This window comes from Engystomops pustulosus, chromosome 4 (assembly GCF_040894005.1).
Source record: "Engystomops pustulosus chromosome 4, aEngPut4.maternal, whole genome shotgun sequence".
NCBI classification, from domain to species: domain Eukaryota; kingdom Metazoa; phylum Chordata; class Amphibia; order Anura; family Leptodactylidae; genus Engystomops; species Engystomops pustulosus.
In genome coordinates this window covers 169,980,583-170,006,604 of record NC_092414.1, presented here as the reverse complement: position 1 = coordinate 170,006,604, position 26,022 = coordinate 169,980,583, and the positions used below count along the sequence as shown (strand labels likewise).

At 40.8% G+C, this 26,022-nt stretch overlaps 1 protein-coding gene across 8 annotated transcripts in view; it reads left to right on the top strand.

The window, feature by feature from the left end:
* AKAP13 (A-kinase anchoring protein 13) overlaps positions 1-26,022 on the top strand; it is a 139,033-nt gene that overhangs the window by 92,470 nt on the left and 20,541 nt on the right. For 5 of the 8 annotated variants that reach the window (XM_072148544.1, XM_072148543.1, XM_072148539.1 and 2 more), the window contains 8 exons: positions 731-784; positions 1,909-1,971; positions 4,815-4,989; positions 5,601-5,709; positions 7,633-7,752; positions 8,487-8,532; positions 9,618-9,750; positions 13,756-13,924. In XM_072148544.1, coding sequence (XP_072004645.1) covers positions 731-784; positions 1,909-1,971; positions 4,815-4,989; positions 5,601-5,709; positions 7,633-7,752; positions 8,487-8,532; positions 9,618-9,750; positions 13,756-13,924 — 869 coding nt within the window. The remainder of the gene's footprint in view (positions 1-730; positions 785-1,908; positions 1,972-4,814; positions 4,990-5,600; positions 5,710-7,632; positions 7,753-8,486; positions 8,533-9,617; positions 9,751-13,755; positions 13,925-26,022) is intronic. The other 3 variants (XM_072148545.1, XM_072148547.1, XM_072148546.1) reach the window with 3 other exon arrangements.

Below are 26,022 nucleotides of genomic sequence, written 5' to 3'. Positions count from 1 at the left end.
ACACCCCTTGTGACTCGCTGCTTCTTCTTGCTAATTTTCTTGGGAATAGAACCTATGCATTATTTAGCTAAAACATTTCAGGCCATAGTTAGCATAGTGCTGTGGGAACCTGTCATTAGGATTTATTAGTGAAAATCTTCTGACAGGTTCCCTTAAAAGTTCCTATTCTGTGCTAGGCCTCAAGCACACATCCGTGTGTGCAATACAGGCTGCAGACGGGCAAGTTTATGTCCTGTATTGCACAAGTGGACAGGGACGAGGTGGCTTTTGCATCTAAATTCTCGTGACAGATTCCCATGTCAGTACATGGATCACTAAACATTTGGCCTCCCCTATATCACCCATTTATGGGGCACCAAAATGTGTGCATAGTGATGTTCCCATAAATCTGTCATTTGGTATAATGTATCCAGTATTTTCTTAGTGTTTTGATGTGTAGTTTTTGGTTGTGGTTTTTTTTCATGTAAATAAAATACTTCTGATACTACTGAAGTCTATGCATGAACCAATTATAGATAATGAACCACAGGCAGAGAATGGATAAATTTGTCGGATTTTCTGGAGCTCAGTGATGTACTACTGTCCGAGTATCTCTGTATTCATAATAGGGTGCATAGTGGGGGCAACCAGCAAGTGTCTATTTCACTGTCTCCTCCTGTCTTCCCCTCTCCCATTATTTCACCCATTCTCTTCTGACCAGTGCTGATCCATTTCAATGATTCATTTTCAGTTCATTGCGAGTTCTGGGGGATGTTATAAAGAAGCCAGCTACTCATAGAAGAAGGTATCAAAATAACAACCCATCTCTTTGTGTGTGCACATCTACTAACTCCACAATCGCCACCCCTAAAATAACCAATGCCTGGCACTACAATCACTTAAAGGGGTTGTCCAGGATTAAAATAAAGAGACTTATTTCCTCCAAAACAAGGCGGTCCTTATCCATGGGTTGTGTTGATGTCTCATTCATTAAAGGGAACCTGTCACCAAATGTTACTATGCCCCTGGGGTAGTGCATGTCCATTATATTATTACCTCTCTAATGTAAAATATCAACTGTTCGACCAAAAAAGAGAAAATCTCCTCCAAAGTCTTGTGAAAATGAGCAGAGGAGAGTCTATTTTTGAAATGTGTAAGAAAGGCTCAACTCAGATTACCTGTTACCTAGAGTGGCAATACTAATAATAATGGATCAAGGCAAAAGTATTTGAAAACCCCTTTTTTAATAAGTATACATTCATATGTCTTTTTTATATGTTAAAAAAGAAAAATTATTTAAAAAAAACCCAGAGCTCATAAAACAAATGATAAAATATAATAAATAAAATCTCAGTTTATGCCTTTCATAATATACTTATTCCTTCACAATTTTGAACCTCTAAATTTGACTAATCTCGTTCAAAATATGACTGATCATGCATTTGGAAGAGATTTTTTTATAGTGTAATCAGGGGAGATTTCGCATAAAAGAAGGGATTCTAGGAAGGACATTTCATACCCTATGCCCTATATGGGGGTGCTAGTAGTGTAATGCAGAGCTGCAGTACCAGCACAATACATGGGCAGGGGTGATGCTGTTGCTGATGATGTTTTAATCCTGGACTACTCCTTTATTTATTGCCTATATCTTATTGTCATTTTAACTTTCCAAAGCACATCTGCCTCTAAATGTGTATGCCTACATTTAGAGGTTACATTGGACACCAGAGAAGACCATCAGGGATTGACTCCAAGTAGTTGTATATACTCTTGTCATTTCTTGGATGGAGAGACTGGGTATCTCTCTACCAGTCTCTCTACCAGTACCAGGTTGTGTATTGCTTATTATTCCCTCTTTCTGTATAATCACATCATATATATCCTATTAACTATCACGTTTCACCCTTTCTTCACGGTCGCTCCTCTCAGTATGAGCTGGTGTCCCTCAGATGCACCATTCACATCTATAGGTGGTGACTTTAACTATAGAAGGTATAGTATTCCAGATACTCCAGCAGAGCCACTTGCTAGGCTGCCCGCTGCTTTCTCGTTGTCCAGGGCATGAGCTATGGCTTTCTACTTGCTTGTAGTGTTGTAGCAGTAAGCCGACAGATCGCTCCCTAACTTTAAAGGGGTCTGCCTGGATGTTTTGGTTTTTTTTTTGTACTTTGGGGGAGGGGGCTAATTTCCATTTAGCGTTGTGCTCTGACTGTGTTCTCATTCTCTTGTTATGTTCCAGATGGCACTTCTGCAGTTAATCTGCAGTCACATGTGACCTGGACCAAATCATAGAAATTTGTCACGGAATAACTAGGTCGGGAGCGGGACATGGGGATAAGTTTTTGTTGTTGTTTAAATGCCTGTCCTACATTATCAAGCGGACATGAAAGAAAATCTACCATCAAAGTCCATTATGATAAATAAGGGACTCTTACTGCTGGATCCAAGCACCATAACTGTGGTAATTTTATATTCATTATCCATGGCTTCTTTCTTTCTAAAATCAACTTTGACAATTATGCTAATGAACATAACGGGCTCTGGGGGAGTCACCAGAGCTCCTATGTGCTGTAGCGTCCCAGGCAGTTACACTCCCCCGCTCCCTCTGCTCTCGAAGCACTTCCCTCAGCACACTGTGGGAGGGGGGAAATGCTCCTGCATAGTGTAACAGCATGTTTTAGAAGGAAGGAGGCCATGGATAAAAAATATATGAAGATTACCACAGTCACGGTTTTAGGAGTAAGTGTCCCTGGTTTATCATGATGGATTTTGATGGTAGATTTTCTTTCATGTCCACTTGAAAATGTAGGACAGGCATTTAAACAACAACAAAAACATATCCCCCTTCCCTCCCAACCTAGTGATACAGCTCTGACCGTGACAAATGTCTTCCAGTGACTGCATATTAACTCCAGACATCAGATCATAACCATAGCCCTTCTGGATCATTAGCATAAATATAAAAGTTGATTTTAGAAGAAAGGAGACCATGGATAGCAAATATAAGATTACTACAGTCACAGTGCCTGGATCTATAAATAAGTGCCCCTGGTTTATCGTGATGGATTTTAATGGTAGATTTCCCTTAGCATTGCCCTTGTTAAAGAGCTAATTGATCCAGTATTGATAAATAAGAAAACAAAAAGAAGCTCCAAAATTGGAATATCCCTATTTACTACTTTTAGACCTAAAAGGACCAGGGGCGCAGCTGTAGGGAGTGTACAGAGGGCTAGCGCCCCCCCTTCAGTATGGTGAACTCTATGGTAGGTGGTTGCCCTGTTACAGATTTTGCATGTGTTGTATCCCTGGAGCTTCATGTTGCGCCTCTAGTCTTAAAGTGGGGTTTGGTTAGAGCTCTTTATAGCTAACTTAGTTTTGTTTCTTGTTGTCCTTGTGCTTCATACGTCAGGCTGTGTATATTAACAAAGTATTAAGCATACTGCAGTGCCTTGCTTTGTACAGCTTTTTGTGTGACTTGTTTGTTGCTTTCTTGACCACTCGGAGGCAGTATATTTATTTTGTACATATATATTTATTGATCTTGATCATGCAGAATTGGGACTGAACACACAAACGTGTTTCGGTCTGTGAATTACTGGACTATACTATGGACAGGTTTCACGGACCGAACTGTATCCAACCATCCTAGTTTTATATGATGCAAAGAGTCCCTGCATCCTCACAGAACAGCCATGATGATAATAGTACAGCCCTGTTGTCCCGATGTTATGCAGGGGCTCCATGCTTCAAATAGAACTCTGATGCTTGGAGACCCGGCATAAGTGTTCAGTCTATGAAATCGGGCTACCATGCGGTGCGTGATCCATGCAGTCATGTGTTTAGCCCTAGCTCCACGGGGTCCTGTCTTGAAAGAGTATATTTTGTATGTGTCTGCTTAAAGGAACAGTAAACTTAGAAATTAATTGGGTTTTTAAATAGGAATCATAGTTGCCCACCCGGTTTTTCAGTTTTTTGCATTAACAATACTCAAGTAGTTTTCAGATATCCTGCTGAGAACACAGAGGTTAATCTCCTCTCACCCGGCTCTATTATCATTTATTCCACTGCAGACAGAGAACATCAAAGAGGCTTCTGCCCAAACCAGTTGTCTTACAGTCATACACACAACATTAAAGGAAATCTACCAACAAAATCACGTAAATAATAATAATATTTATATAGCACCATCAAATTCCGTAGCACTTTACAAATATGATACAAATATGAGACACTTGCTTATAGATCCAGCACTGTGACTGTGGTAATCTTCTTAAATTTGTTATCGATGGCCTCATTCCTTTTAATATCCACTTTTAAAATTATGTTAATGCACCTGAAGGGCTACCCTAGCCCCTATGAACTGGCTTTACAGACCTGTTACACTATCTAGCCCCTGCTCCCTCGTCACTTATGCAGAGAACACTTCCTGTTGTACTCTCAGTGCAGAGGGAGTGTGAGACAGTATAACAGCCTGCAAAGCCAGGTCACAGAAGGGGGAGGGTAGCCCCTCAGGCCTCATTAGCATAATTATAAGAAGACCATGGATAACAAATATAAGATTACCACAGTCACAGCGCCTGGATCTACAAGTAAGTGCCCCTGGTATATCAGTCTAGATTTTGATGCTAGATTTCCTTAAAGCTGGAGAACTGGAGGCTTGGATAATCTCCTGGGACACAGAATGATCAGTTTTGGTTGTACTTTATGACAACATATATAAAGGATAAGATGAAAGCATTTCCATAGTTTACTGTTCCTTCATTGTTTTAGCTTGCCTATTTTTTTCCTTGTTACGTCGAGTGCCAGCTAAATCTATCTATTCTTTGTGTGTTTAGTTATAGCCTGGAAGGTCTTGCTGAAAACAACCCACCAGGCACTCACGAGTCCTCCTTTGCGGCAAGAAAGTCGAGTGGAGGAGCTTACAAAGGAGAGGATCGTGGCTCCTTGACTTCTCTAACAGAAGAAGAGCAAGAGCCAGATCAGAGGACGGGCAGATCTTCCCATCAAGTGGTATGTAATGTGCGCTTGCCCCAAAATACTACATTGAAACCTAAGTGGATCTGTACATGGGCTTAGAAAGTGCTCATTCCTAAACCAAGTCCACAACCATTGCGTTGTCCAGCTCTTGCTGGTGTAACAGTCGCTACAGTTTTAGGAAACTCTTATTGTAGAAATTTTTGCTTTCGATTTGGCCTGGTTGGCAGGCTATGCACCACTTTATCCAGTGTTGGATACGGCTGTACCTGTGTTTGCCAACACCTGTCTGTGCCAACTATCCCACGCATGGATGCCTTGCTCAATGGTGTCTACAACAGGTAACAAGTCTGGCACATTTTCTGTAACCAGAATTCCGGAACCTTTATCTTAGTAAATCTCTTCTAAGTGTTTATTGTACTTCTATGGCAGCGTGTATTGGCACTGCCAAAACGAACACCCAGATGTAGCAGTATGAACACTGAAGAGGTCACAGAGATGGCACTCTCTCAAAGACATAAGATTAGCTATTATTTCATACCAATGCTGTAGCTACTAAACAGACACATCTAGAGGTTTCTTATAAAAACATTTTTTATTGATTCTGTAAAAAAAAATAATATAATTGACTTTATTATTGTCTGCAGGCCTGTGAAAGATCTGAAGATCGTGATCTGGTTTACTCTGAGTCACTTGGTGCTCCTCGGTTGTCAAAGTCTATGTCACTTACAGCGATTGGCAACACGCTGGCAGAGGGTGAGCATTTGTCTGTTTTAATGTTGAATTTTACTTCTAGATTATGTGTATTATATTTTAGTAAATGGGGGATAACTGGCTGCCAAAAACCTCTAATGCTGAGAGGGAGAAGCGGTCACACGTTAAAATGTATCTTTTTCAACACTATACTGATATATGTTAGAGACATGCGTTCGATGTCTACGTGAACCAATATTCACAGATCTTCTTAAAGGGGTTGTCAGGCTTCTTGAGTATTCATTTATCTTATAGTGAAGTCTTAGATTGGTGTAAGATGACACACACAGTCCAGCTTGGAGTATTATACCGCATATGGATGATTTTTTTTTTTGGTGGTGCTGATCCTGCCCATAGACGGAATAGAGCTGGATCAAAACATGTAGCGTGTATAGATCCAGCTTCTGCACAAGTCTGGTACCGTACGACTAACGCAAGGTTTGTTAGAACGGACCCAAAAGAAAATCTGTGTGTGTTCTGTCATCCGTGTCCCTGCTCCCACGCTGGAGAGAGGAACCTATAAAGAATATATGTGGATGAGCCCTCATTGGTGGTTGGTATGAACTTTAAATTATCAAAAATGTGATGCTTTAGAACATTTCAACGGGCCGGACCACTTTTACCGTTTCATTGAGCCGTGTGTTGCTTTCTTCTGTGGTTCTGACACATTCTGGATATTTTAGTTACAACTGATGAATGCTGTGCTGCTGCCTTGCGGATATTACTAGACAACCCCCTAGAAATCGGTTATCAGTAAAGGTTCTGCCTGGCAATTTCCCATCCTCTAACATGTATGCCCCTATTCTTGAACCTACAATGCACGTCTGTCTATCACAACCATGTTTAATTTCTCATTTCTACCATTTTGTTTTATGCTACATTCTGTTCTCTTTACTAACAGAGTTACTATTGTTCAAAATTTCACTCTTCATATTTAGTTTTCTTAAAGGGAGTCGTCAATTTTGAACATACAAAGCTGCAGACAGCGTTAGGTTTTTGTTCGGGAAGATTCTTACCTAATCTGTGTGTTGGCAGCAGCAGGGCTGTGAAATCTACAGTTCAATTCCAGGACTGTGGCTGGACTTGGAGCTCTCTTCACTGTACTGCTGTGATACTCCTTCCCCTAAGAGTAATTGCTGCTGCAGGATTCTGGTTGGATATTACAGCAGAGAACAGATTTTGTAATGCATTGATCTCACAGCACTTAAAGTTCAGCTGCAATCCTGGAATGTAAATGTATTTTTACAGTCCTGTAGGAGCCCTGTTAAAGGACTTTTTGTGTGTGTGGGGGGGGGGGGGGGAAGAATCATTTTAGTGGCATTTTGTGTTTTTTTTTTTTAACACCGAAAATAAAAATTAGTGCGTCAGAAGGAAGCTCAAACAGGGTTTCTGATTTGGATAGTCCTGTTCTGTTAGAAGAGAGTTTTTTTGTTTTTTTTTTGTAATCAAAAAATCTAAATTCTGGAGCAAAGATATATTTTAGGCATCCCTTGTACGGTTCCACTGTTCCTTAATAAATTGTCAATGGGACATCTCACTACATAGTCCGGTACTGTTGCCTGTTATGGGTCAGTATATGCAAGGACCCCCTGATTGTAACAACAAATCAATACAACTTGCTACAGAATTGTTATATCATGGAAATTGCAGAAGAGATGTTTTCCCCCTTTATTGCCCTTTCCCTGCACAGATATTCTTTGCAGCTGCAGATTGGGGTCCTGAACAAGTCACTTTGGGTCTGTAAACCCAGACAACCCACCATTTGATGTAATTTGTCATCTCTGTGAGGAGTTGCCTGCATGTAGTGAAGTAGGTTGTCATATTCCTATTCCTCGGACCACACCTCTGCTCCTGCCGCCCATGCTTTGTTATTCTTGCTTAGTTTCTAGTGCATGCTCTAACATCTGCTGTTAACCCACTTCTCAGTCCAGGCTCGGATACAACCAAAGAGGCGAATATCCTTCTCCTTCAGCATCTCTCCGCTTATTCCTAAGTCTAAACATGTCTTTTCTATTGGCACTTCGTCCAGTGAGGACGAGTCAGATAGTAAGTAAACGCTTCCGCTGCCGTGTTCTGTGTCTTCCTTCGCTCTCTCTCACCACCGCGGTATATATGTATATATGTGCTTTGCTGGCTCAGTCCTGTCCAGTTCTTTATGTAGGCTCACGTGTTGTTTTCCTGTGGCACTTGTGGGGTCCTTTGTATTTCTATATCCATATATTATTCATTTGTAGTGATGTAGTATTACTCTTTTCTACCAAACTGAAATTTTCTATGGGTATCAACCTCACACTGGTTACTTATTGGACCATAAGGCTTTGGAGCAAATATGTTTTGGTAGCCACTAGCTCCGTCATGTGTGGAGAAAACATTGTATTCCACCCCCAGGTCCTTTGTGAGTGGGACATGGGAGATGGAATACTATCTAAGTTGTTCTTTCTCTAACTTTTTCTATTCGTTTTATTTTTGTTGAAATGTTATCTCTCAGACTACAAGGTGTTGGTGGATAAGTAGTGCAAAGGGGAGACTTTTGTTGCCTTTTTGTTTGTTCTTTTTTTTATTATACTCTCCAGCTTCTGCGGGGATCTGCATGCACGTCTCCTAACTACACAATATAACTATTGACAGGACACAAAGTCCTTACAACTGGTAGATACTCATAAAATGGAAACACGCTTCAGAGCGCACGCAATCAGGTTGTAGGGGATATGAGAAGAATGTTTGGACGTTTTCCATATTTATTTAAATACATTTTCACACTATTTTTCCACCTTTTGCAGGCTCGCGGTCCTTAAACATCAGTAGTAGCAGTTCTTTGGCACAGAGGTAAGTGTTTGTAAATCATGTATTTATATTAATGCCCTTTCTTAAGTACATTTTTTGTCCTCTTTTACAAAATCATTAATATTGGTCACTTATCCATCAATTAGACATCTCTTTGCTTTTTGCCCTTTAAAGGGAGTCTATCACCAAGTCTTACCCCACTAAAGTACCAGCGCCCTCAAGTAAGGTATGAAAGGTCCGTTTCAGAATTCCCTCTGTTAAAAAAAAAAATCCCATAGCCAAGCAAGTATGACTCTTATTACCTCATAAGATGAGTCAAGTTTAATTGTTGCAGAAGGAGTGTCACTTCTTTGGTTCTATAGTATATAAAACATGTTTTTTGTGTCATATTAAAGATAAGAATCTTTATTCTACTACATTTTAATTTCAGATTATTTTTCTGTGAGCTGCAGAACCAGAGATACAGGCATCTAACACAAAGTTGGAAATGTGAGCTGCTGATAAAGATCCAGTTCACACCTATTTTTTTTACTGCCTGTATGTCCAGTTATGTAGCTTATAGAACCACCAGCCTTGTGTAATCTGGAAGAATAGATTCTTATCTTCAACACGACACAGAAAACTTTTCTGTAGGTCCTACAGAACCAAAGATGGGGGTTTCTGAATTGACACTCCCCCTGCAACCGCTAAACTTGACTAATCTCAAAATGGATAAGAAGAGTCATATTTACCCTGGGGTTGATTTTTTTATTAGTAAATGGGGGAGATTTCACATAAAATATGGAATTCTAGAAAGGACATTTCATCTCTACCGGGCTGGTAGTTTAGTGGGGTAAAACCTGGTGACAGGTTCCCTTTAAACACCAAGTAGTAAATTAAGTTAGTGTCATACATGATGTGATTTTATGTTAGATTCCATCCAGATAATGTTGTTTACTGTATCTGTAGCATTTTAGTCTTCTGAGCAGTTCAGGTTAAGTTTTTAATTTTTTTTTTCTTCTTCTAGAACCTTCTTTACTTTTTACTGTGATACATTTAGACATGAATACTTCCTGTAATGTTTCAAATTAAAATTCCCATCAATAGTAATAATCTCTAAATAATTATTTTTAACTCCTATTCCATAGCATTTCCGAGGAATGTAGCACCCAGCTGCCACCAAGTCCCTCTCAGAAGGACCTAGAAGGCAAAGGGGTGACTAAAGTAAGCCGTACCTTTAGCTACATCAGGAATAAAATGTCCAGCGGCAAGAAAACAAAGGTAAGTACCTTCATTATAAGCACTCAGGTGTAACTTATTCACGCTAATATATAATATATATAGGCTTTGTTACATGTGTTAGAATCAAGTCTGATTGTAGCCCTACATTTAATATCCGGTATCATAAGACTTTACACTATACACATCTCTTATCTGCTTTTCATACAAGAACCTCCTAGTTTTTTTTTCTTCATGCATTCTATATATTGTGCGACTCCTTAAACAATAAAAACCTCCAAACACAACTTTAAACCCAACCTGATCATAACAGCTGCTTATACAATGTCGTATGAGCAGCTTCTAACCCTACCTATTGTTTCAATCAAACCATACTTATCCAGATGGACACATCAAGATTGCACTTGTTTTTTATTACTATGTTACCCCCTTTTCATATGTACAAAGGCACTGAGATTAAGAAAATACTGCACTCCTATCCTACACACCATCCTATCTACTATATGGACTTCCCTGAACTGTGTGTCCACTTAAAGGGAACCTGTTACCGCTGTTTGAAAGAAATGAGCATTAGACAGGTTCCCATTGAGCATTATGGCCTAAGGGCGCCCTTTTTTTTAACTAACTTGATCAATGGTCACAAGTGGAGAAAATAGTAACCAGGTAGGTGGAGCTTAGCAGCCGCCTCCTCAGCACATCATCAGTTCCTCCTTATTCCACTCCCCCTTTCCGGTATGTCACTTGGCTGTCTCGCCGCAATCTTGTGCATGCGCACAAGCAGCTTATGTGCTGCTTCAGCGAGACGTCCAAGTGACATATCGGAAAGGGGCAGTGGAATGAGGAGGAACTGATGACATGCTGAGAAGGTGGCTGCTAGACTCAACCGTGAGTGCACGCCCAGTCTGATTCGCTGGATTCCCTGTCTGATTACTGTTTTCTCCACTTGTGACCATCGATCAAGTTAGTTAAAAAAAAGGGTGCCCTTGGGCTATAAGGCTCTATGGGAACCTGTCTAATGCTCATTTCTTTCAAACAGCGATGACGGGTTCCCTTTAAAGTGTTAGCCATGATAGATTATCAATATGGTGTTTATTTGCTGTGTTAATTTTTCTGGAGCACATATTGTGTGGCACTAATATTATTACATGGAGAGTCCTCCATCGCTCGCCTCCCACACTTCTACAAACAGGGAAGGATGTTGAGTATGGACATGTTGTATTTGTTTTATCTAGCCGCAGATGGCAATTATGCAAGCCAAGCCAGTTCTCTTTTTCTCAAGTATCCGTCCTTCTCTGTGATGTCTGATGTGCTAAGGGAGAAAGAAGAGGATCCACTGGACGGAGGATACAGGGAGAGAGTGCACAGTATTAAATATAGATCAGCAGTGTTTATCCTTTCACAAAACAACTGGAACAAGAAAAAGAAAATGCCTGAAGGTTTATTTTTTCCTGTAGCTTTATTAATCCACAATGACGGGAAGTGACAGATGAGCCGTGGAAGGCTGTGTCTGAGCATGCCCGGGTGGTTCACATGGAGCGAGCTCTGATTTTACAGTCCCTAGACCTAATTATCAGACAGGTATTTGGGTTCCTCACTCCAAAAAATGAATGTAGCAGGGCAGATTCATGCAATGCAGTCCCTGTTTACTCACAAGCAATCTTATTGGTTCAGGAGGCGCTCCCCAGCACATTTATCTTATGGCTTCTATTCGCTTAATTTTTTAGAAAATGTGTTTTTTGTTATGCAAATGAGCCCCTTCTGGCTCCATTGACTGATAATTATTCATGCTTCCGACTGGTGGGTAGAAACAATGGGGAAGATTTACTTACCTGGTCCATTCGCGATCCAGGGGCGGGTTGTGTGCGGTGGATTCGGGTCTTCCGGCGATTCACTAAGGCAGTTCCTCTGACGTCCACCAGGTGACGCTGCTGCGCTGAAGTCCGCCGAAGTTCACGATCCTATTCCTGGTGAAGGTAAGCACGTGTCCCGCGACACTTTTTTTTTTTTTTAAATGCGGCGGTTTCTCCGAATCTGTCAGGCTTTCGTTCGGCCACGCCCCCCGATTTCCATCGTGTGCACACTGGCGCTGATGCGCCACAATCCGATCGCGTGTGCCAAAATCCCGGGGCAATTCAGGGAAATCGGCGCAGATCGGAAATATTCGGGTAACACGTCGGGAAACCGCGAATCGTGCACTTAGTAAATGACCCCCAATGAATGGAGAATAATTACCAGAGAATGGTCCCACGTGGGACTTCTGTGATGTAGCCAGGAGTCCCTGAGGCTCATTTGCATAAATTTAAAGATTGTCTCAAACAATAAGCTATTAGAAGCACCTTCTTATGGGCATTGCATTCCAATCTCTGCTTTATAATAGTGTAACGAAAATGAAAAAAACTGTTCATGTTCCCTTCAGCATAGATATTAAAGGACCTTCCGTAACGCATCTGTTATTAAATAGAATAGGTGTGAACTTAGCCTAACAAGCCCAATGTTTTTGCGTTCCGCAGCTTTATCTCCCACAGGCATGCTCCTCTGGGGCAGGCATAGATACGTGCGGCAAGGAGTTGGGCAATCGTGTCTCCAGGCCAGTGCGCCCGCCTTCAGCCCATGTGACTTGTGTTGCTTCCTCCCATTCCAAAAAACTTTATTTCACACATCTTTGCCACTTTTTTATTTTTTTTAAATTATAAGGAGGGAAGTAAAGCAGAAAATATTACCATAGTTGTGGGTTACTAAAAAGCAGAAGTCAGGTTTTTTCACTTCCTTCCTTTGAGTTGCCTGCAGCTTCTAGATGATTACATATAAAATACTTCAGCCTTATGTTATGTCTGTGCGCTGTGACAAGTGCCCACCTTCTGTATAAGTGGGCTCTAGTCCGGATGCAGGATGCCGTGGAGTAAATTTATTGAAGTGCCGCAGATTAGGATATGTAGATATGTAGGATCCTGGCATGGAGAGGTAAGGGCGGACTTCTCTGCTGCTGCCGCCTAGTTCTGCCTGTTATTGTCATTGCTGGTTTGTTATTCTGTATGATGTTTGGTTATTAGATTAGATGAGCTTTTCTCTATTGTTTTCAGGACTTGTATCATACTGTCCTTGGATGACTCATGAAATTGGTTACGGCAGTAATAAGGAAACGCACATAGAGTAAATGTCAACTTTTATGCATTTTTTTTTTCTTGTGATTTTTCAGTGTTACAAGTGCATCAAGTTGGGCTTGCCCAAGAGTAGATATGGGGCGAAATGAACAAAATCGGCGTTTCTTCAAGACCTATAGCTTTTGGTAGATAAGGAAAACTGGGAAATAATTTGAAAAACACTACAAACATCTGAGACCATTATTTCATTAAAAAGTTCAGAAGAAGCATTGCAAGTGTGTGTGGCAGGAATGGTATTAGGGGAGTGAAACATTTTTAAAGGAGCTCCTCTGTAGTAGTATGGGTGGAATTCACTGCCGTATATAGAGTAACAAAATAGTATATATTAATATATAGTAATAGTAACTTTTTTTTTAATATACTTCATTAAGTAAAGCAGCTCTTGGTTCTCTTGTTTCTGCGTCTTTCTCCTGTAGTGAGCAGAGTATCTTATGTTCTGTACACCTAAATAAGGAAAGGAGGCTAATGATTAACTATGTCCATACATAAGGAAGATTTCCCTTGATTGGTCAACTCTCTTAGGTTCTCTGTGTCATCTAAATGTTAAGTCATTAGAGACATTATCAATTTCTTATCTGATCAGCTGCCAGACGTGTACAGAGCAGAAAGCTTATACAAGAGAAGAAGGGCAGGGGAAGAAGGAGGACACAGGGAAATATTTCTTTAATAAAGTATGTTAGAAAGTATACTATTATGATCTGCACTATTCATTTATAAAATTTAATGAAGTTTAATTACCATTTAAATGTTTAGTATTAGCCAATCACACTCCTTACATAAAGTAAAGTGGTTTCTAAACTTGCTTTGTGGCTTGATGTAGCATCGTACAACTTATATTTTTTGGCACATAAAATAGTTTTTTACTCTTCTTCTTGCTCTTCCTTAGGAAAAGGACAAGGAAAAGACAAAAGACAAAGAAAAGGAGCCCAATGAAAAAAGCAAAGAGAAGCACAAAAGTAATGGGCATATATTCATCACGGCATCGCTGACAGATACCCCAACATGCAAGAGCTGCGACAAACCTTTCACCAAAAAACCTGGTTATGTTTGTCAAGGTAAGTAGCTAGATGTTTATGCCTCTCGTCGTTGTCTTTCAGTGTTTGTTTTTGAGGAAATGGTTTCTCAACGCACTCATGAGCTGGTATTTCCCTCTTATTGTTCAACCTGGGCAGCGCATGACCGCAGAATATGTCTTGTACAGAGATTCTGTCATCGGGTTAATGTTGCCATCAAAAAGTAATGACAATGAACATGGATCCACCGGAGGTCCACTTAATGCGTTTCCTAAAATCATCGATTGTCTCCTGCTGCCGTCCTTACGTTTTAGTCCTTGATAGTCTTCTCACCATTGATTGATAGCTCTCTCATAACAGCATAGGAAAAAAATCTGTCAATCAGCTCTGTGGGGGGGGATGGGCTCTCCAAGTGCTTCACTCCCGCTGCAGTCATTTTACAAAAAGTAATGCAAAAAAAAAAAGGGTCACATTTTTCCAAATATAGGTCTTTGTGCTCTTTACTGCTCCTAATATAGCAGTCGTGGGAATGTATGTGTGTATATATATATATATATATATATATATATATATATATATATATATATATATATATATATATATATATGTATGTGTCCTCATAGATGCCCATGGCGCCTAACCACAGTAGGTTGCGCACACACGTGTGCCACTGTACAGTACCGTGCACTGGAAAAAGATGTAGCATTCTCTATATTTTCCCCTGACAGTGCGCTGCCATGCTTCACTATGGAGGGGGGGAAGGGTGAGCAGCGCTTATCCCTCCTCTTCTGCAGCGCACTGCTGTATGCGGGCCATGTTGGCCCTTCGAAACGAGATGGATTTCTCGGATACGACCACCTCTGATGGATTGAGTGCACAAAGAAACAAAAGGTTATTGTATATAAAATGTACAGGAGTTACTATATGTCCCAAAGCCGTCCTGTGGTAATGATCGCTGAATCCTGGTAGTCAGGCAGAGCTCTATAGCACATGTCTGGCCACCGCTGCCAGAGTGTGACGTGGTCGTATCCGAGGAAGCCATCTTGTTTCTAAGGGACAACATGGCTACATTTATGGCAAATTCTCTTCACAAAGGAACATTTTTTTTTTTATTAGCGTCCAATTGAAGAAATGTTTACGTATGGCAAATGAATTTAATTAAATTTAATGCTCAGATGGGAATACCCCTTTAAGGATGTAGACACATTTCCTTTGTTTTGTGGGAACAAGCGCATGAATTTGACATTAAAGGAAAGCAGCAGATGGATGGCATACACTTTCTAATATTGTATTTTTTCACATTTTAGTTATTTGTCAATACAATACTAATTGTTATTTAATAATCAAAATTCTTTAAAGGAAACTTACCATGAGAAGAAGTAGATTTGGTGGTAGATTCCTCCTGCCTCTGCCCTAATCTGTAATTCAATAATCCTGGAACCTAACCTGACCCGTTAAAAATTTTATTTTAGTAATATGTAAATGAACTGCAGAGGCTACTGGGGAGTTTCCAGGATTATTAAATTACAGATTTCCTGCAGAGGCAGGAGGAATATATCATCAGATCTATTTCTGATGGTAGATTCCTAGTGGTAGGTTTCTTTTATTAATAATCACGATAAATTCTTTCGTGTCAAAAAAATAACAAATTAAAAATTGTTATGATATGTAAAGCAGAACAGAAGTGCATAGGTTTAGGCACCAATGATATTTGGTCACAAAGGGGTTAATAAAGCTATCACCTCTCTAGACTGTCTAGTCTCACCTCACACCCCCTATTAGCTGGCTTAGTTTGCAGAGAGAATTGTGCATTGAAGTGGGTACAAGCCGGATGCAAGTAAGACCATGTCTACTTTCTCAAAGTCGCGTCCCTATTCTTTACAGGTCATAAAATTATCTAAAAGCTGTTTATTACACTTGGCATATTAACCCCTTCCCGCCGCGGCCCTTTTTTGATTTTGCGTTTTCATTTTTCACTCCCCACATTCCAAAAACTGTAGCTTTTTTATTTTTCCATGTACAGAGCTGTGTGATGGCTTATTTTTTGCGTAACAAATTACACTTCAAAATGGTGGTATTTAATATTCCATGCCGTGTACCGAGAAGCGGGAAAAAAATTCCAAATGCAGTGAAATTGGTAAAAAACCGCATTTGTGCCGTATTCTTGTGGGCTTGGATTTTACAGATTTCACTGTGCACCCCAAATGACATGTCTACTTTATTCTTTGGGTCGGTACGATTAAGGGGATACCAAATTTTTATATAGGTTTTATAATGTTTTCATACATTTAAAAAAATTAAAACCTCCTGTACAAAATTTTTTGGGGGGATTTTGCCATCTTCTGGGGCTAATAACTTTTTCATACTTTGGTGTATGGAGCTGTGGGTGGTGTCGTTTTTTGCGGATTTTGATGACGTTTACAATGTTATCATTTTTAGGACTGTACGACCTTTTGATCACTTTTTATAGAATTTAAATTTTTTTTTTTAATAGCAAAAAAGTGCCATTTTCGACTTTGGGCGCGATTTTCCGTTACGGGGTTAAACGCAGTGAAAAACCGTTATCATATTTTGATAGATCGGGCATTTTCGGACGCAGCAATACCTAATGTGTTTGATTTTTACTGTTTATTTATATTTATATAAATTCTAGGGAAAGGGGGGTGATTTGAATTTTTAGGTTTTTTTATTATAATTTTTTTATTTTAACTTTTTTTTTATTTTTTATTTTTACTATTTTTCAGACTCCCTAGGGTACTATAACCCTAGGGTGTCTGTACGATCCTATCATATACTGCCATACTACGGTATGGCAGTATATGGGGATTTTACTACTCATACATTACCATGTGCTGACAGCACATGGTAATGAATGGGTTAACCCGAAGTAGCTTCGGGTCTTCGTGAGACCCGAAGCTACCATGGCGACGGATCGCCGTTCCCCGATGACGTCACGGGGAACGACGATCCACGGAAAGATGGCGGCGCCCACGCGCCGTCGTCTCTTTGAAGCCGCCGGCACCTTTGCCGGCGGTGATCAGCAGTAAAACACCCGCGAACGGTGCCGGCACCGATCGCGGATGTTACCGGTACGCCTTTGCTGCAATATGCAGCAAAGACTTAACGGCTATGGAGAGGGCTCGGACCCGACATGTGACGTACTATTATGTCACATGTCGGTAAGGTGTTAAGGCATAGTATTTTTTTGGTGCAAATTCCGTCAGAATTGAGGCACATTTTGTTTTGCTTTTGAATTTCCTCTGTGATTCAGTGGATATAATCTGGTGGCTTATATTTAGACCCTATCTGAACCTAAGACTTCTCATATCTGAATAGTGAATACATTTGTATCTTTGTCTTGGTACAGTGGATGAGTTTTATTAGTAATGGTTACTGGATTTGTTACAGCCATATCTGTGGCTATTCATAGGAGTGCAGTATATCTAGTCCAGGGGTAGGGAATCATATTTTGGCTGAGAAAGCGATGAACGGCACATATTTTAAAATGTAATTCTGTGAAAGCCATACAATATGGACATGCTCTTCAGTATATAGGTAGCCACAGCACACATGCCCCCAGTAGATAGGTAGCCACAGCACACATGCCCCCCAGTAGATAGGTAGCCACAGCACACATGCCCCCCAGTAGATAGGTAGCCACAGCACACATGCCCCCCAGTAGATAGGTAGCCACAGCACACATGCCCCCCAGTAGATAGGTAGCCACAGCACACATGCCCCCCAGTAGATAGGTAGCCACAGCACACATGCCCCCCAGTAGATAGGTAGCCACAGCACACATGCCCCCCAGTAGATAGGTAGCCACAGCACACATGCCCCCCAGTAGATAGGTAGCCACAGCACACATGCCCCCCAGTAGATAGGTAGCCACAGCACACATGCCCCCCAGTAGATAGGTAGCCACAGCACACATGCCCCCCAGTAGATAGGTAGCCACAGCACACATGCCCCCCAGTAGATAGGTAGCCACAGCACACATGCCCCCCAGTAGATAGGTAGCCACAGCACACATGCCCCCCCAGTAGATAGGTAGCCACAGCACACATGCCCCCCCAGTAGATAGGTAGCCACAGCACACATGTCCCCCCCAGTAGATAGGTAGCCACAGCACACATGCCCCCCCCAGTAGATAGGTAGCCACAGCACACATGCCCCCCCCCAGTAGATAGGTAGCCACAGCACACATGCCCCCCCAGTAGATAGGTAGCCACAGCACACATGCCCCCCCAGTAGATAGGTAGCCACAGCACACATGTCCCCCCCAGTAGATAGGTAGCCACAGCACACATGCCCCCCCCAGTAGATAGGTAGCCACAGCACACATGCCCCCCCCCAGTAGATAGGTAGCCACAGCACACATGCCCCCCCCAGTAGATAGGTAGCCACAGCACACATGCCCCCCCAGTAGATAGGTAGCCACAGCACACATGCCCCCCCAGTAGATAGGCAGCCACAGCACACATGCCCCCCCAGTAGATAGGCAGCCACAGCACACATGCCCCCCCAGTAGATTGGCAGCCACAGCACACATGCCCCCCCAGTAGATTGGCAGCCACAGCACACATGCCCCCCCAGTAGATTGGCAGCCACAGCACACATGCCCCCCCAGTAGATTGGCAGCCACAGCACACATGCCCCCCAGTAGATTGGCAGCCACAGCACACATGCCCCCCAGTAGATTGGCAGCCACAGCACACATGCCCCCCAGTAGATAGGCAGCCACAGCACACATGCCCCCCAGTAGATAGGCAGCCACAGCACACATGCCCCCCAGTAGATGGGCAGCCATGTCACGGGCCCCCAACTCCTCTATGACCCGGACGCTGTCCCCTAAGTGGCAGCGACTGTGCCTTGGTCTCAAAAAGTGATCAGTGCTGTGTGTCTCAGACGCACCCAGTGCCGATCGCTATGTTATAAAGAATTGTCTGAGAGCCAGAAGCAGCAATCAAAAGAGCCACATCTGGCTCCCTACCCGATATAGACTATTTATATATCCAGGTATTTGTTCATAGTATTTATCATCAATGTGACTAGTGATTCATTCTCTCCAGTAACAGCGTGTACAAATAAATACAGGTGGAAGACCGGTTTAGTTACCATTATGTAACTGCTACTTAACCGCAGCTTTTATTTACAATTTCTAACTGATTTCAGATATCAATTATTGATTTGCACAACATTTAAAAAGTGCAGTTTATATGTGAATTTAATAAAAAATGTCAGTGAAATATAGCAGTGTCATCTGCAGCTGTGTCACAGGTTGGGATATTTCTCCTCTTCTGACACATATATTCAAGACTGACTACACATGTGTCAGCACATCCTATATCCTGTTCTGTTACTGGAATAGAGTTACTGAAATCCGTACAGGGACAGATCCCTTGTATGAGCCTGATGAAACACATTGGTTCTAGGATCCCCATTGGGTTTCTAATGCGGTGTCTGCCATACATGACTTTTGCATCTGTGAGTTGGTGAAATAAATGGCAGTGCTTGTTACATTGGAGGCATCGTGTACCTGCAACTATTGGGTCTAGTGGATTGGGACATTGTGTTTCCTATGTTTAGGTATATACCTCTAGATCTTTATTAATCCATTAACCCTTTCCCTGCAAAGTGTCTGGAAATTTCATCGTTATTGGCCAGAGCAATTTTAAAATTAATTGTACAAATCAAACTGAAATGACAACATAAGGAGTTATCCAAACCCCATAAAAGCATATCTTTTCTGGAAGCAGAATAGCATAACCCCCTTAATGATGTATTACTACATCACATGTCAGCTGCGGGTGTTTGGAGAGGGCTCACGGACTTAGTCCTCTACATAGCCGGTAAGTGTTTGCTACATATTGCAGCAAACACCCACCGGTAACACCCACCGATCACAGGTGTTAACCCTGCGTGCAAAGCATTAAAAAGCCGGTGGTGTGTAGGAGCCGCCATGTTGGCTTAGATCATCGCTTCCCTTGACGTCATCGGGGGGGGGAGCGATCTGTAGCTATGCCAGCCTCGGGTCACACAAAGACCCGTTTCACACATGTATAACAATATGTGATTTTCACATATTAATATATGTAATAGATGATGTGTAAAATCCCCATATACTGCCATACTGTAGTATGGCAGCATATGGTAACATCAATCAGTGGTAGAACAATTAGACAACCTTTAAAGTAGGGGTCTGTAAAATAGAATTTTTTTTTTTTAAAGTTATAAAAATTTAATTAATAAGACCATAATTATTCAAATCACCCCCTTTCCCTAGAGCTGATATAAAAATAAACTGTAAAAATCCTAAATTATAGACTCTTCCCAAACTGCCCGGTCTATCAAAATATAAAAACGATTATTCCCAGTGATTAACCCTGTAACAAAAAAAGCGCCCAAAGTTGAATATGCTACTTTTTTGCCATTTTGCAAATATAAAAAAGTTTTAAAAAAGTGATCAAAAGGCTGTACAGTCCTTAAAATGGTAGCATTGAAAACATCATCAGAAGTCGCAAAAAATGACACTACACACCGCTTCGTACACAGAAGTATAAAAAAATAGCACCACAACATGGCTAAATAAAGATTTTTTTTTTTTTTTTTTGTACAGGAGGTTTTAATTTTTGTACATGTATGAAAACATTTTTAAAACCTATATAAATTTGGTATTTCCCTGATCGTAGCGATCATAAACCTTATACCTTTATATAATAAAGTAGACATGTAATTTGGGGGCGCACAGTGAAGGACGTAAAATCCAAGCCCACAAGAAAATGGCGCGAATGCATTTTTTCACCAGTTTCATTGCATTTGGATTTTTTTCCCCCCCGCTTCCCAGTACACTGCATGGAATATTAAATACCGTCACTATGAAGTGCAATTCATTACGCAGAAAACAAGCCATCACGAGCTCTTGTATGAAATAAAAAAAAGTTTTGGATTTTTGATGGAGGTGCGGAGTGAAAAATAAAAACACCAATTAAAAAGGGCCTGGTCATTAAGGGGTTAAGGAGTCTATAGACATAGGCATCTACATGCAATTTGGATTCAAAGTATAAATTGTAATAAAATGTTTCCTAAACATAAAATAATTCATTTGAAACCTCCCAAATGTAATATTTGAACATATTTAGAGTTCAGATACATCATAGTCACATGTTCACATGAATATATCTTCATAAAACTTCACTAAAACTTCAGTAAGCAAAAATCTGCACAAATTTGGGTGATTAAAAAGCAAATGTTCCCCTAAAACCTTTATATATATATTTTTTTTTTTTTTGAAAGGAGGCAACCTGGCAATTAAATTCGTCTTGGTCAAGAGTTTACAGCTACCACCCTCATGCAATTTTGTGTCAAACACAAATTATTAAAGCAAATCTGTCACCAGGAATGTCATTTTAAGCTGATGACAGATTCCAATAACATATGTTGATTTTAAAAATGCCTTCTGAATCATTTCAGTACTTTATATAACTGTAATTCACATTACCTGGCTACCTGCCAGCATTATTTGGGGATTGCCAGGGGAGGGGCTACTGCAGCCTGTTTGTTCTTGTGTCTCCCCATGCGTTCTTCCTCTTCTCCACACCATTCCCCTCCCCTGACTGTTCAGAGCACATGACCGAGGAAGTGGGGGGGGGAGCTGCATCAGGTTGGAGGAGAGGAGACTGAGACACAGGCATAGACAGGCTGCAGCTTCACTCTCCTCTGGGACTCGCCACATGATGCATGAGCCAGGTAAGGTCAATTAAACTTAAATAAATTACTTAAATGATGCAGCATGCTGACAGAGGCATTTTTAAAATCCGCATAGCATAGGCTAGTGGTACCTGTCACCAGCTAAAAGAATGCATTCCTGGTGGCAGATCCACTTAAAAAATACAATAAAACGTACCTTTCAACACAAAACTCAGATCGAAGTTGAGATTTACACCCAAATAGGGATGTAACAATAATAAGTAGAAATTTGCAGATTTGTATATACCACAATACTTATCATCAACAAGAATTTACACTCCCAAAATTGCTAAAGCAAAAGCCATGCAATATTTGGTTGTAGTGCAAAAATGTGTTAAAAAATACAAAACGCACAATTTTTTAAAAATATGTTTTGCCACATTTATGAAATCATTTTAGAAGATATGGAAATTAGCCTGTGGTGCACTGTAGAGCACCACCAGGCTCCACCATAATATAATTTATTCCGCCCTGTGGCGGCTGGCACTACCCTAAGAGCGCATTGAAAGGCAGAAAAACTTGGGCATGCATGAGAATAACATTCCCTGCGCTGCCGGCTTCTTGCACAGCACGAGATTTGAAAAGAGAGCCGGCGATGTCACCAGCTCTCAGGATGCGACTGGCACAGCTCCCGGGGTGAGAATAAATTATATTACAGCAGGCCCTGTAGGTGCTCTGTAGAGCACCACAGGATGATTTTCATAACATCTAAACTTATTTTTCTTATAAATGGGGCCATACCAAATGATAGGAAATTAAGCTTGCTGCAGGGAGGTACCGTAAGTAATAATCATCTGCCATGAAGTAATCTGATGGTAGATTTCCTCTGATACACACAACTACCTTCAACAATTTTGCAACAAACTGTAATAAAATAAAAAATTACATGAAAATTTTTATTTTCTGCAAAAATATGTGAAAATCCAGGTTAGTTATAAAAAGGAAATGTACTGGGTCCAGCCGCGCCATCCTAAAAGCTGTATGGTGGGAGGAGTTCATATATACCCCACACGTGTATATTCACCGTAAGATGTAGCATAGGGAATGTTAAATATGTGAAGTGCGCCAAACTATGTTTTCACAAAATTGCGCTGAGGATGACACAGATGTGATGTTTCACACTCCCTTACACAACTGTAACCCAGATAAGAACTATATATCCCTAAACCAAACTAATGAAATAATGAAAGTGTAATATGTGCGCCATTGTATCAGCTCAATAATGGAACCTCATAAAAATTAGAACTCCATAATCTAGGTAGAAATTATAGTAGGAGGGTGTAAAATAAAACTGGATTCAAGAAAGGACAACAAGCTGATGGGTGAAGGTCCAACTGCTGACACCCCACTGATCACTAGAATGTGACCCGCAACAATCCGGTTGATGGGGACCCATTCTTACTAACCGATGTTCGTTCATTACTATGGGGTGCTGCAATTTTGTACTGCATCCCACCAGATAGTGAGGGGGCTGTAGGCTGGAGAAACGTGCACATTTCTTACAGTATGTAGATCTTTTGTACAAGTGTGTGCAGCAGGATGAGTTGCAGCAGTGTAGCAGGGGTAGGTAGACATGGTCCCTCCGGAGGGTGTCCACATCACATTTCCTGTACAAGTCATGTAATGGTCTCTCTTTAGAAACTGTTTATGTTTCACATTAGATCTTAGTCAGAGAACGTGGTGAAATTGATGTTCTATTTCCGGATCTGATAAGGAGTAGGTGGTTTTGTTCATGAGGAATCTCAGTTTTTTTGGGAGAGTGTAAATCCCTGTATTTCTTTCTGCTGAACCCTGAGCATTTCCATGACGTGTTACATGTCACCACGGCTCCTCCTCCCGTGACTGCTCGCTGAAGAATGTCTGTATGGGTCATGTAGTAGTCTCTGATCCAGAGCTCCAGCCACAGGTGCCGAGATCCTACAGAGAAATGCGGCCTGACCCCGTCTATGAGGCGAGTAAGTGCCGGGATCACACGCTGCATCTGCCTAGTTATTTACATTGGACTTGGAAGCACAACCTGTCTTTTAAATTCTTAGTTCCTTGGTATCTCACAGATTCGTCTTATCTACGGGCATAGTGTGGCTGAATGTATCTACCGTGTGTTATCTGTGGATTTACTGAATGTCTCTACATAGTGTAGAGTCAGCTCTGCTACATTCTTATCCGCTGTGTGGGTTACTCTATGATGACCATGTAGGTATTTTTTTGAGGATTTACCACACTTTGATGCTCAATAACTGCTAACTCCGTAATAAGAAAACTCCAGATATAGTACTGATGCTGCCTGTCTAGCATGAGGCAAGTCTGTGGATGGTGCAGATTCATGTCTTCGCCTCTCATTTTCTATAATGTTTTTATATCCATCCGGGAACCTGTCATCAGGAGTCCTTTTTTTGGTTCCCTCATGTTCCCATAGAGAATAGTATGCACCTTGCCAAAGTGTTTTCTGTAATAAAACTGTTTTTTTCTGATAAAAAGAAACGTTAGATGTTACACTGTTTGTCATTGTAGTTGATATTATGTTCCTTTTCTTGCATTTTGTTATTCAATAAAGCATTAAGTGGTTGTCTGGAGGTTGTAAAACATGGCAGCAGTTTTCTATAAGCAGCTCCTATCCTGACCAAATGTTGTGTCCGGTATGGCTATATAAACTCCATTCATATCTATACAACTGAGCTGCAGTACTAGCACAAGCCATGGTCAGTTGTGGCGAAGGGACTATGTTTTTCAGCCTCCGGACAACCCCGTTTTATAATATATCTTACTACAGGTTAGGAGGAAGTTATCTAAAGTTGAACTCGCATGCGATATTTAAGCCTTATTTTAATGTGAAGTCTATGTATGTGTACTGCATGTATATTCCATAGATGTCTCTTGTAGGAGGTTGTAGTTATTGGTTGGGTAGCCTTATTTGTATAGGTGTGGTATCAGTGGATAGGTGATAAGTTATCATTCTGGTACTCCCTCTGATTCCACACTTTATATCTTTCGCAAATATATACACTATTTAGCATAAGATATTATCTATATAAAGTTAAACATATTTCACATACCTCTGTGGCCACAACTGATGAAGCAGTGCTGAGATTATATATAAATGTATAATATACTGTGTGTATATCATATAAGTGCAAGGGGGAGTCACTGACCAATGCCGTCACTTTAGTGGGGTTTTCGGGTTCTACCTGTGACATCTTATAGGCAGGTCTGGTGAACCCCCAGTGGTTAGTTTGCATATCGATAAGAATATACCGTAAGTATCTCTGCATTTCTACGTCAGTTTGCGACCACCTGGGTATATTTCTGCTCCTATAATGAACCCTTCATGACCCCATTATTGTTTTGTGTGGCAATTTGGACCATACAGGCTCCCTTACCCTCTTGTGAACAAGTGTCATTGTTGTCTAAATGTCCAGGTCAGTTTTTGAAGTTCTGTTCTGCTGTGTTCTAATAAATTACAATATCTTTGTATCCGCTTAACATATAACAATGTTTTCTTGTTATTTACTGTTTTATGTCATGTGACACTTTAACTTGGTTGAATAATTTTATTTAAGCCTTTTTTTTATAGAATTAGCAGACAAATAACTAAAAATGGTAAAAAAAAAAAGCTTTTTTTGTCATTTTTCCCTTTTTTTTTTTAATAAGCTGTAAAATTACAAAAACCTTTGCCAAAGTATTTTATAAATATGTACTGTATCAATCTATCCACTTTTGCCGCTCCTTCTGTATTGTCTACAGTTGGAGGGGCTCACTTCAAATGGTCATATCTCCTGAACCATGGTACCTAGAAATATATTGTCCTAATATTATGAGAATCTCCTCTTTAATATCATATCAGAATACTCTATGTGACAGAGAATCTGACATCCACTGCTAAATTTACAGTCAGGAATTAGAAAGTTCTATAAAAAACACTTTTTTTTTTATAGAAACTTTAACAGTGGATATCTCTCTGTGCCACCTAGAAACACAGACCCAGGTGCCACATTTCATGGAATGCACATGCCCCATGCAGTTATCACATATATACATATGAGGACACTGTCCCACTTTAAATGGCCATATTTGCAGAACCGTGGCATGTAGAAACACAATGGTGTCATACTTTGCCTGAGATTAATCAGGCTACAAAAGGAGTATCACTTTAGATACCCCTATCTTTGGTTCTATATATATATCTTCGGTTCGTATATACTCGTGTATATACCGAGTTTTTCAGCACAAAAAAGCCTCAACTCGGCTCATACACGAGTCAATACTTAGGGAAAAAACGACACTTTAAAAAAAAAAAAAAATGCTGCTCCCCCGATGCACAGCGCTGCTCCCCTTCTGGCTTCCCGGCTCCTCTTCTTTCTTCTGTAACAGGCAGTAGGACACGTCCATGTTAT